This window comes from Lissotriton vulgaris, chromosome 2_1 (genome assembly GCF_964263255.1).
Source record: "Lissotriton vulgaris chromosome 2_1, aLisVul1.2, whole genome shotgun sequence".
NCBI lineage: Eukaryota > Metazoa > Chordata > Amphibia > Caudata > Salamandridae > Lissotriton > Lissotriton vulgaris.
This window is the reverse complement of record NC_141687.1, coordinates 1650451855-1650465182: the sequence shown is the minus strand read 5'-3', so window position 1 is coordinate 1650465182 and position 13328 is coordinate 1650451855. Positions and strand designations below refer to the sequence as shown.

Below are 13328 nucleotides of genomic sequence, written 5' to 3'. Positions count from 1 at the left end.
TGTGGGCACAGGAGCTGGCACACAAGCGAGTCTTGTTCAGGGTGGACAATATGTCGGTGATGCAGGTGGTGAATCAGCAGTCCGCGAGGGAGCCACAGGTACTGAAGCTGATGCGCGTTTTTGTCTTGAAGTGCCTGGAACATGACATTCTGTTTCAAGCTCAGCGTGTGCCGGGGGTGGACAATGACATTGCGGATGCTTTGTCTCGTTCACAGTGGCAGAGGTTCCATGGGCTAGCCACGGAGGCGGCCGCAGTCAAGACGCCGGTGCCGGAAGAGCTCTGGTTGGTGGGAGAGCGCGGGTCGTTCAGTTGGTGAAGTCATCTTTGGCGGGGTCCACGTAGAAGACTTATGAGCAGGCTTGGCTGGAGTTTCGACGTTTTGGTGCGGTAAGGCAGCGTGGCAAGTGGCGTCGGGAGGAGCAGGTGGTGCGGTTCATGCTCAGTTTGATGGACAAAGGGCTGGTGAGGGTGACGATTGCGGGGAAGTTGGCAGGAGTGGCGTTCATGGGGAAGCTCTGGTGGGGTTATGCGCCTTCGGCAGGAGAGTTGGGGGGGCGTCTCTTGGAGGGTTGGGCGAGGGAAAAGGGGGCGAGGGTGTGGTAGCGACATCCGATTACCGAAGGGATGCTGGAAGGCTTGGTGCGCCGCCTACCGGAGGTGTGCATGGATCAAGCAGAGACGGTTTTGTTTTCCACGCTTATGTCGTGGATGTTTTTTGGAGCGTTCCGGGTGTCGGAGTTGGTGGGGTTGCAAGGACAGCCGGGAGTGAAGTGGGGGGAAGTAGAGTTGCAAGGCCGGGAAGTGGCAGTGCATTTGCGACGGTCGAAGACAGATCAGCGTGGAGAGGGTACCTGGCTGGTGCTGGGTCCCGGGGGGACAGAGGCGGTGTGTCCAGCGGAGTGAGGGAGGCGACTGGCGAGGGGGCAGGCGCAGGACGGGGCGGAGGTTTTTTTGCCGGGGAGAGGCTGGTCGGGTGACAGCGGCTCAGTTACTGTGGGTCCTGCGGCACGCCCTGCGGTCTATGGGTGAGGACCCGAAGGAAGTCGGAACGCATTCTTTCCGCATTTGTGCAGCGACGGAGGCGGCACGAAGGGGTTGGGGTAAGGAGGAGATAAAAAGGCTGGGACGCTGGAAATCGGACTGTTATAGGACGTACGTCAGGATGCGGGGGAAGGAGTGGAGTGAGGTTGTCATGCTTGGCCCATTCCTTACATATGTATCTTTGCAGGTGTGGTGGCGGGGCCTACAGCGGCAATGATGAGCATTTACGTGGTGGGCCATTCCTTTGTAAAGAGAGCGGAGAGGGCCGAATGGGAGAAGCACAGGAGCCTCAATTTGGAGTTATATGACCAGTTGTTTAGGTGTCATTAGATGGGCAAAGGTTGGTGCCGCTTTTGAACAATGTTGTGCGGGGGGGTCTGTCCAGATGTGGTAGTCATTCACCTGGGTGAAAATGACGTGGTGCAGTGTAAAGGGCTGGCACTGGTAAAACAAATGAAGAGGGATTTGCTGGAAATTCGGAGACTGTGGGCGGGGTGTTATGTCATTTGGTCAGAATTCATTCCCAGAAGATGCTGGAAAGGGGCGGAGAGGCCTTCGGCTATTGACAGGACATGGAGAAAAATTGATAGGGAAATGCGGGCTTTCTGTGAGAAGGAAGGTTTGGGTAGGATGGAACACCCGGAGCTGAGGTATGGGGCAGTGCATTTCTTCAGGGAGGATGGCGTGCATTTGTCACGATACTGGATGGAGCTATATATTGTGCAACTGAAGGACGCAGTGGATTGGGCTTTAGGGGTGCGCAGGTATCCAAAGGTGCAGGGGCCCTAGGGGGGGGTCGGAAGCCGTATGGGGCTTCCGAGTGGTGCTTTTTCCTAGTTAAGGGGGGGGTAGGATAGGAGGAATGAGGTTTCCTGGACAGAGGGGGAGGGAGTGTACAGATGGCAAGAGTTTAAACAGTTGAGGCAGGTGTTTGGATAGTTGGTACTTATGTTTATGTTGTTTGCGGGGGCAATGTTTTAGGGGTGGGGTTGGGGTGTTTGGTCAGGTATGTGCATATTTAGTTAGGCCTAGTTTTGTATGGCAAAGGCCAAGGATGTGGTATTGTGTTAAGATGCACCTGTTCCCAATAAAGCTGCCTTTATCACACCTTATATTGTCTCCGGTCGGTCTTTCCCCTCCCCGTCTCCCGATGGGCCCCAATGGGGCTTTGCGGGGGTGGCCGACCGGAGGGAAGCTCGCCCCCCCGGGGAGGTTTGGGGCCCCGGGAGGATAGGGGGGGGAGAGTTAGTACGGGGACAGAAGGTGAATTTGGGCTGGTTGGACTTCTTGGGCGGCCTTGTGCTGGTTTGGGCTACATTTGGGCTGGGGTTAAATAAATACGGCCATTTTGGGTCACTGTGCACCATTTTAGGGACAGTGACCCAGCAGCCGAATTAGGCAGAGAAGTTGTTGTCCCGCCCGCCCTCCCTAAGAGGCTTGGGTTGAGGGTGGTCTTTCGGGGGTTGTGGTTCCCGGGTTTGGGGGGTAATTTCTGGAGGGGATTTGTTGGGAGCAGGTGCCCTTTTTGGTTAGGTTGGTTGAGATCTGATGTCGCTGGGGGCAGGTGCTGGTAAAAGGTTGTTGGGGTGGCGCTTTTTCCTAGTTAAGGGGGGGGGGGGGGTAGGATAGGAGGAATGAGGTTTCCTGGACAGAGGGGGAGGGAGTGTACAGATGGCAAGAGTGTAAACAGTTGAGGCAGGTGTTTGGATAGTTGGTACTTATGTTTATGTTGTTTGCAGGGGCAATGTTTTAGGGGTGGGGGTGAGGGGTTTGGTCAGGTATGTGCATATTTAGTTAGGCCTAGTTTTGTACGGCAAAGGCCAAGGATGTGGTATTGTGTTAAGATGCACCTGTTCCCAATAAAGCGGCCTTTATCACACCTTATATTGTCTCCGGTCGGTCTTTCCCCTCCCCGTCTCCCGATGGGCCCCAAATTCAGTGCCAGGACACAGGGGCAGGTGGGGCTCCACTTTATTTTCCGTCAATTTTTTATTACACTTATAGTGAATAAATAAAATGTATTATTTATTAATAGTGTAATAAAGATGGAGTACAATAAGCTGGAATATGCCCTTCCATGGCAGCTAAGTTAAGTAAAAAAAGGTTTTAAATGCATGCTCTGTGCATGCTTGCGGGTGAGAGTATGTTTATGAGTGAAAGTGTATGTATGAATTTGTATGTATGTGAAAGTATGTGTGTAAGTGAAAGTGGAGGTCAAAGGGTGTGTTATGTCACTTCCGCTACCCCTGGCATTTCGGTGAGTTGACTTCCATGCTTTCACAGGCACTGGTGTGCTGATAATTACCCAGTTTTCATTAGGCCACATGAGAAAGCAGAGAAAGGTATTCTGTAGTAGCTGCACTTAAAACTATTAGAAGCACAGAGAAATAAATACCCCCGCAAACCCATATTGGTCAGTTAAGCATTGTGGCACTTTTATCATGTCACACGTCTCCTGGAGGGTGGCACCTCTCTTGGTCCTTGGGTGTTTCTGCCACGGGCTTGCACAGTTGGATGGGTTCGTCGGCTCTCACGCCACACGAGGTCTCCAGTCCCTTCTCTTTGTCTGTTTTTTCTTTATGCACTTCATGTCTGGGTCTTTTCATGTCTAGGAGGGAAAATTACAGTGTCAGATTTTGCCAATTGTCAGTGCCCCTCCCAGAATAAAAAAAAACAACTTTGCCCCTTCAGACACACCCTACAATTACCAATAACTGCTCTTCCCACTAACAAAAGTATCACCAAGAAACCTAAACGAGGCACTGTCCCCCTCAAAACATTCTTTCAGAAACCCAGGAGCTGTGCCGCCCATTCCCAGATCCCCTATTAGAATTCCAAGAGGAACTACATGCACTCTCAATCTTGGAAGACTTCCACAATGAGTTGTGTATGCTCCAGGGCTCCCCTCGCATCCACCCACGAGCATCAGTGCACCCTCCAGTCTCAAACGCCTAATACCAGCTCCACCCAGGCCAGAAAACCCTGCAGACCAGATAGCGCTGTGTTTCATATTTTATAGACCTGATAGCGCTGTGTTTTTATTTTATAGCGATAGAACTGAGAGCGCTATTTTACAGACCTGATAGCACTGTGTTTCATATTTTACAAGACTGATAGCGCTGCGTTTCTTATTTTACAGACCTGAAAGCGCTATGTTTCTTATTTTCCAGACTTGATAGTGCTGTGTTTCTTATTTTCCAGACCTGATAGCGCTGTTTCTTATTTTACAGACCTGATAGCGCTGTGGTTCATATTTTACAGACCTGATAGCGGTGTGTTTCTCATTTTACAGACCTAATAGCCGTGTGTTTCCTATTTTACTGACTTGATAGCGCTGTGTTTTACATTTTACAGACCTGATAGTGCTGTGTTTCTTATTTTCCAGACCTGATAGCGCTGTTTCTTATTTTACAAACCTGATAGCGCTGTGTTTCATATTTTACAAATCTAATAGCACTGCGTTTCTTATTTTACAGACCTGATAGCGCTATGTTTCTTATTTCACAGACCTGATAGCGCTGTGTTTCATATTTTACAGACCTGATAGCGCTGTGTTTCACATTTTACAGCCCTGATAGCGCTGCAGTTCATATTTTACAGACCTGGTAGTGCTGCGGGTCCTATTTTACAGACCTGATAGCGGTGTGTTTTTCATTTTACAGACCTGATAGCGGTGTGTTTCTCATTTTACAGACCTGATAGCGATGTGTTTCTCATTTTACACACCCGATAGCGCTGTGGTTCATATTTTACAGACCTGATAGCGGTGTGTTTCTCATTTTACAGACCTGATAGCCGTGTGTTTCTTATTTTACTGACTTGATAGCGCTGTGTTTTACATTTTACAGACCTGATAGTGCTGTGTTTCTCATTTTACAGCCCTGATAGCGCTGTGTTTCTTATTTTACAGACCTGATAGCACTGTGTTTCTCATTTTACAGACCTGATAGCACTGCGGTTCATATTTTACAGACCTGGTAGTGCTGCGGTTCCTATTTTACAGACCTGATAGCGGTGTGTTTTTCATTTTACAGACCTGATAGCGGAGTGTTTCTCATTTTACAGACCCGATAGCGATGTGTTTCTCATTTTACAGACCTGATAGCGCTGATAGCGCTGTGGTTAATATTTTACAGACCTGTTAGCGGCGTGTTTCTTATTTTACAGACCTGATAGCCATGTGTTTCTTATTTTACTGACTTGATAGCGCTGTGTTTCTCATTTTGCAGACCTGATAGCGCTGTGTTTCTTATTTTCCAGACCTGATAGCGCTGTTTCTTATTTTCCAGACCTGATAGCGCTGTTTCTTATTTTACAGACCTGATAGAGCTGTGTTTCATATTTAATAGACCTGATAGCGCTGTGTTTTTATTTTATAGAACTGATAGTGCTGTGTTTCTTATTTTCCAGACCTGATAGCGCTGTTTCTTATTTTCCAGACCTGATAGTGTAGTGTAGTTCCTATTTTCCCAATAGGCCCTGCGCATTGGAATAACATAAACAGTAGTATGGACGTAGAAGTGCGGATCTTCCAGGTCTCCACTGACTATGCTAAACTTAATTGGGTTTGTTACCAACTAGCTCAGAGGTCACTGGAAACTTTCTTGACTGAATAGGAAGTGATCAGCTTCCCTGGTACAGACAAGAAGGGATTCAGTTTTCCAACAACCGCATAAACATGACAACTTTGCTCCTTAGAATAAGAGTCAATCTCTAGAGTCGTGTGAAACAATAGACAGTTATTTTACTCAGTCAGTTTTGTGCAGATTACTTTCACCAAAGTGCAGAGAATAGAGAGCCGGGCGTTTTCAATAAAAAGGTATTATTTATTGAACAGTCTTTCTTCTCATACAAGAGAAATGAATTGCCATAATTGCAAGACTAGTTATAATAAAAAAGTGCGTACAGTAAAATGAGGATTGCGAAATAATACTGTAAAAGCATTGATATGGTTTCTTAGCCATACAATGGTTTAAAATGAATAAAACATATATACATTCATATATACATTTAGCTAACGTACTCAACTGGTGCTTCTAACTACGCCTACCCCAGTGTACCTGACCTAAGCCTAATACGTGGAGGGAGTAAGTAAGTAGCTTTAGTTAAGTTGGTTTTGCCAAGGTTTGCTTCAAGAATTCCATCTAAGGGTTTAGTCAACACCATACCTCTGGAATAGAATGTTGGAGGTCTTGTATGTCCTTCCAGGACTCGATATCCCAGTCACTCGCAAGAGTAGGCTGGAAACGCCGGAGCTGGATTTTCTCAGCGCGTCGAGGAAGAGGAGGAGAGGCAGCGTCCGTGGGCAGCTTGTATCTGCTGGGCTCTTGCAGGGGACAGCTGTTCTGCTCCTATGTACATCACACCATCGCTCGCTGATGTCGTTAAGGCACTGATAGCATCAGTATCAGCATAGCAGCGATAGCTTCAGCGAAGCAGCGTTTGCTTAAGGCAACGTTGGTAATATTTATTACTGAAAGGTGCCTGGGTTGACGTAAGTTTTTGGACATAAGACGTCAATAAAGATGTCACTAGGAAGTGATCGTCTCTCAGTGCTCATTAGAGTTCTATTACTAATCAAAACATAGCAAGCGAGGCTTTCCCAGGTTGCTGAGTTTTTATCTTGTTGAAGAACTCGGAGTGTAATCTAGGAATCTTAGATAGTGGCTTCTGCTGTGTCATTTGCTCTAATGAGCTGCAGAGGAAGCTGCAGAGGAAGTGATTCTGAAATGTGGCTCTGTTCGTGTTAGGCCAGAGACGAGTTTCTGAATTTTGCATTTGATCGGTTATGCCAATATAGGGGTACAAAGGGATTATAGCCGTATAGGGGCATAAGGTCACAATATTGATCAGGGTCCTGGATTAGAACCCGACACCCACTCCACGAATTTATGTCCATCAATTTACTAAAAACTATAGCAAAAGATGCATGTGTAACATTACCCACCCCAAAATACATATTTGCATTTGAAATGGCGTATTTGAAATACGTGGTAATTTTGGTACTGTACGTCTTTAAGCATAGAAATCATTCAAAATTATAGCATATGTAATAAATGAACGATTTTGCAAAAAAATTACACATGAAATATCTCTTAATACAGAAAAGAAGGGCGAGATAATTTCATCACATATAAATGCATTTGTTTTAAAATGTGCTAGAGGCTGATGTAAAGTTATTATGTCTCTAGATTTATCTAAAAATAGAAGCTTCTGTTCTCTATGAATAGGTCTACTTTAAGCAAAGAATTTTCGTGCCAGAAAAAGGTAAATATTTTTAAAAGTGTTCAATTCAAAAAAATTCTTGTTGAACGGGGGAATAGAGTTCCAACGCTTTTCAGCAGTTTTTGTTGATCAAAACTGAAGGCCGAATTCAGAGTTCATGGGAACGCTGTGTGTCGGAATGCTTTTCTAAAATTATTGTTTCTGTTCAGGGGAGAACATCATATCAGACAGGCTCTCAAAAAATTGGTCTACAAAATCAGGTGACAGTTCGACCAAGTTCGATAGTGCTGTAACTTGGCAGGTGTGAGAATGATTGCTATCATCAAAGTCTGGATCAGCAATGCTCACAGAAGGTCGTACCTGGGTGATGTTGCTTTTATTTTTCGCTCCACTGTCACCACCTAGTCGTAGCACAGGAGTCTCAACGAATGCCGTCATCAGGATTGGTAGCCGCTGGGGACAACACAATGTGTGAGCCGTTATCGGACTTAGCAAAGTATCGATATCCATTGGTACTGCTGATGGAAGTGCAAGACAGATGTCCAACACGCACTCAACTCCGCATAGCATACATCGAAGCGCAGGTAAGATGCAGGATTGCCATATAGGTCTGAATGAAAGGAACCAGGTCATGTTTAGATCTCTCAGCCTGGCCAATCCAAGGACTCTAGTTATTCTGTCCCGGTAGCGTATTGCTAGGATCGTTTCTTCCATCCTTGTAGGAGTCATGTCTGAGTTTTGGCTTGCCATATCGGAGCAGGAGGGTCAAAAATAAAATCCCTTCTACAAGTCCAAAAAATAGGGGTATGCCGCCAAAGACTGAATGTACAAAATTAGGAATGCTTCCCAGAATTGCTTTGAATGGTGTTAGCAGTCTCGTAAAAATCGTCTTAAATATGCCTGGGATGCCTATGGCACAAGACATGTTAATGAGTTGGCTAAGCATTTCTACGAAATGCACGGGGCAATTTGTTGATAAAAGGTCATGTATCTCCGTAGCCGTCCTTGCAACTAGGAGATCATACGTCTCTTTTGATGACGTGATGGTTACTGTTGTCTGCAAAAGCACAGACTTCATTCTGCTTAAAGTATCAATTTGTATAGAAGAGAAATTCAAACGAGGCCAAATGGGAGTCTCGGTGTCTCGAGGGCCGTTTGGAAACAATGCTTGCATATAGCATTTGACCATGGAAGTTACGCTTACGAGATATGCTTTCCCTGGCAAAAGGCCACAACTGCTGTGATCCGTTATCAGAATGTAACTCCCATTCGAGAGCTGCTTAAAGAAAGGCTCTATCTGCGTTGCAGGTGTGACATGTTGGTGGCATGAAAGGTTGTTAGAATTTCCTTCACAGGCTCAGTGTAAATTAATACCCTGGCACAAAAGTATACCGCTTAGTGAATGTTTGCAGTTTTCACCACTAAGAAATACATTTTTGTTGCTGTCACTATAGCATGTGTGTGTATGGTAATTTCCATGCTGATTTAATGTATCCTTTACCCAATCGTTCATACTGGCCAGTAGGTATGTATTCAAGGCAATTTTTAAATCAGAAAGTTGTTATCGGAATTGTGATAATCCCGTGTATTATCCATTCAATGACAGGACTTTCTGACATTGTCAAAGGTAATCTCTCAAGTTTTTCGATGCTCAGGATTGTATAGTCTGCTCCTTTCTGTGCCAAGCTGATTTGTTTATCAGTAAGGTTAAATATGGAAAACAATGACGTTGTGTTGATTAAACACCAAGGCACATAGCCTGAACGAAGATTTTGCAGCGTCCAGCCTAACTGTACAATAGAACGCAATTGTGACTGGCCATGCTGTAACATTAGCAAGTCTTTGTCTATTATATCTATGGCAGATGATACAATACTGTCCAGTGAATATATTCTGGAAGACAGAGTCATTAACCCATTGTCCACAACAGAAAGTGATTTTTCCAAATTAATACGATCAATTTCTCGTATTTTTTCAGCTGTTTCAATTTGTGTGACTTGCCAAGCCTCGTTGTATGCAGCATAGATACTGGTCGCTATGAAACGCTTTTGACGCTGTTTGCGTGGTCCCATAATGAAATCGCGCAAATCAGCACCATCTTTAAGTAAAGACAAGTGTTGCTTAATTTCAGCCAGTGTGGATGATTCTAGCCATTCAAGGCACAGCTTCCATACACTGTATGTTGTTACTATCCCTGGATGTTATCTCTGGGAGTATCTAGGGTCTTGTCTGGACATTGTTAACCCCTGTGTTTTATTCAGGAATCTATCTTGACAGTTGTTTGTGTCAGTAGGCCAGATTAACCACTTTTTCCAATCAGGATGCGTTCTGTTTAAATGTAAAATTTTAGATACGTCTATCTCAATATCTGTTGTTGCATTATCAGGTATTGGCTTTGGAATAGACGGTTTGTTAAGGTCTTTAATCTTAGCTAGGCCAAGACAAGTTGTTTGTTGAATTGTTTCATTTAAAAACATTATTTGTTCTGGGATCGTGCAGGCTCGAAATAGTGCTTCTAGGCCTTGTACCTGCCACTCTTTTGTACCCCAGATTGTTTTTGTTTCAATGTTATTTTTCCAATAATCAAAACCAAATGTCATCATTTTTTCATAAAATGCTTCTGAATATATCAATTTAGTATTTGTCAGCATTGTTTTCAATCCTGTTTTATCTAACAGTTTATAATAAAACGTTTCTGCATCACTGGTGTTAAACCCTGAGAAGTACTGAAATTTCTCATAGAATGTTCTAGAACTGCTTTTAGGTGGTGTAGCACAATGTTCCTATTGGTTATACTTAAAAACATTTCTAGGTTGTGCAGATTTATGCAAGTAATGATCACCATAGTGTGTGTAGCAGAACATCTGTTCATAACTAGACAAACCTTGTAAATAATCATGATCTGTGAATCTAGCTGACATTACCAAACCAGACATCATATTATTAATACTTTCAAAGTCCCAATCATCAGAGAATGTACTAGGTTTTACAAAGTCACATAAGGAAACCTTGAATTGATGAGGATACTTCAGGATCTCGACCGGACCATATATTTCATAGTCAGTTTTCTCCCATACTACCCCACCGGGTATTGGAATGGCTGTGACATTTACTGTTGACAGTTCTCTTTTCTTCACGTGGGATGATCTGTGTGGTTTGAGGACTAAGTTGATGTTCTGACTTGCTGTGTCCATTGTATTGTAATAAACCTTCCTAAAATTAAAACTAAAATTAGGCATAGTAGGAGTATGAATACCCCTGATATAATCCAATGCTCAATCAATGGTGCATCCAGATATACTTCTTTGATTTGTTGAAAGAGTTCTGTTGCTTTTTCTTTAAAAGTCTTTTTTGTTTCTGGCATCACTTTGGGGTTGCTTTGATCCTCAGAAAAGTTATCGAAGTTGATGAAGTAGCCAGAGGCAGTTCTGTCAATTGTTGGGATTGTTCTTTCAATTTGTCTTTCGGTAGCACATTCTGATGCCACATCATTGTAGACTGGTGTTTCTTGATGAACAGTTTCAATCTGTGTCTCAAGAGGCACGAGTTCCATGGCATTATTGCATAGTCCCTCTCTGTGCACTGCAGGCTGATCGAATGTGATTAGTCTTTCAGTTTGAACCTCTTGGATTATTGCAAGTTTGGGTATTCTGTTGTTTCTCGGGAGTCCAATGGGCCTACTGTTGATTATAGGCCACATGCTTGAGGTTTTACCAGGTCGATTGATACAACTCTGTTCTCCTTTTTACCAGCAAGGGGCGGTAGTACTACTGACCTTGTTCCGTTGATTGCTAAGACAGGTACTGCTTTTCTGTAAGAAGGCCCAAATTCCTTCTTCACCGCTATTTTTTCTCTGACTAGATCCCCAATCTTTGGAATCCAGACAGGCCTTGCTGGGGCTGGTGGTGCCTCATCAGTGGTAGTTGGCTGTTGCTTTAACTTTATGTTGCTTAAGGATTTTCTTGTTTCATTCAAGTCCTGTAAAATAGCCAAACGATCTTTGATGTCAAAGTCTGTTTTCTTATGTTTTACCACTGATACCTGACTATCTAAGTCCTGAATTCGCATTCTAGTTCCGAACAATAGTTCGTATGGGCTGAAACCTTTTAGAGAATTTCTTGGCAAGTTGTTTAGACTTAACTGGACACTTATTAAATGTTTGACCCACCCAGAACCTGAACCTAATACCTTCGCTGTTATAGATTGCTTTATGTCCCGGTTTTTTCTTTCTACCACACTGTTCCCTTCGGGGTGTGACGGACAAGAATACCGCAATCCAACGCCCATGCTGGCCATGGCCTCCTTATAAGCTCGAGAGCTGAAAGCAGTACCCTGGTCAGAATGGAACATGGCAATTGCGTATGTGCCGATAAAGACTCGCAGATCTTTTATAACCGTTCTGGCGTCAGCCGAGCGCTGGGGCCTCATTTCTTAAGTGTGTTTAGCCTTGATGATATACAATTGGACGCGTTTCTCTTGTTTGATTGCGCGGATAGATCGCATTATGCTTTCTATTAGGGTTTCTGACACTACACTGGCCGGTTCTCCACTGCGATCTCTGTTGCAGTCCGGGCAGTTCTTTACATATTTATAGTGGTGCAGGCTCATTCCCGGCCACCAGTATACTGACTGTAATTCTTTCAGAGATTCCTTGATCTTTTTGTGCCTAGGACCTTCACCCATGTGTGCGTCTGCTATTAAAAATATTCTCCTGTTCATGTTTGGAATTACCCTATCCCCCACTCCAGGGATTCGAGCAAAAGGAACGGAGTTTGCATCGATTACGTATGCATAATTGAGTGGATAGTTCACGGGTAGTACTGCACAGTCGCCTTTTACGGACGTTTTGACTGCCAGCATGGTTTCCCCGTCTATGTATTTTTCTGAACGCTTTTTTGTGGCTACGGAAGCCGGTTTAGTTGCTTCCGCTGTGGCTGTATTAGCCAATGAATTCCCTGCAACGTGAACGCCATCACGTTGATGACTCAGAGTGTGTATCACGTGAGTCTTTTGTAGTTCTTTCTGTAAAAGAGCTACCTGTTTCCAAAGCATTTTATGCTTGATTGTTACACCTGTTTCATCTTTGTAATCGTTTTCAATCCAGCTCTGCAGCTTATTATTGTAAGAGTTGACGCAAAAATGCGAATCGCACACGATAAGTGTCGGGAATTCACGTTCTGCATTTTCAAGCGACATCTTTAAACATCTGATTTCAGCTCTCTGAGCCGAACAGTTTCTAACTGATTCAGTTTTTGTTATTTTCGGTCTGAATTTACAGCACAGCCAGCGACCTTTAACAATCGCGCAGGCTGCATTGTAGGATTTGTTCTCTACGTTGAAATGCTGTACAAATCTATCTGTATAGATTATACAGGCGTACTGTGGGAGAGGCAGAAGTTCGATTGGCAGAGGATATTCTTCTTCATATTCTAAATCATTCAGTTTTTCAAATTGCGGGGCGAAATAGTATTTCACATCTTCCGCTCCAAGAGAATTTACACACTCTATCCATTTCGGATCCAGTGACACTGTAGGCAGGTTTACTGGGCTGAATAGTGCCTCGAAGGCGGATTCTGCTGTGAGGATATTGATCCTTTTGCCGTGTGCTAGTTCTCGTTCATTCGCTAATGCAGTTTCTACTGCTTTCACAGTTTTTTCTGTTGGACTGAATGTTTTTTCCTCTTGTGTGTACAAGTGAGATTTAATTGAAATTGGTACCTTTTCTCCCTCATTAGAGGTTAGGTACGTGAATCCGCATCTTCCTGGGATGACTCGGATTACAAGATTGCGTGTGTTGTCACGTGTATCTAATTTTGTTTTTGCTAACATGTCTGTTTGCAGTGATCTCAAAATTTCTGTGTGTTTTTGAATCCAGGTGATTGGTTTAAAATCAGGTTTAATTAGTTCGTAGAGAGGTTTAACCCTCTCCGCATAATTTAGAATGTAAGTTCTTCCGAAATTCAGGAAACCTAGAATCGATTGTAAATTCTTCAGCGTTTTTGGTGCTTGGAGCACAGCGCACTTATCTAAGAAGTTGTCCGCTAGGCTTTTTCCTTCACTT

At 44.1% G+C, this 13328-nt stretch overlaps 1 protein-coding gene across 1 annotated transcript in view; it reads right to left on the bottom strand.

Annotated features, from left to right (window-relative positions):
- Positions 1-13328, bottom strand: part of LOC147733017 (transcription elongation factor A protein 3-like) — a 292384-nt gene that overhangs the window by 169770 nt on the left and 109286 nt on the right. The window contains exon 4 of the mRNA XM_086957573.1: positions 3512-3650. Within this exon, the coding sequence (XP_086813699.1) occupies positions 3512-3650 (139 nt within the window). The remainder of the gene's footprint in view (positions 1-3511; positions 3651-13328) is intronic.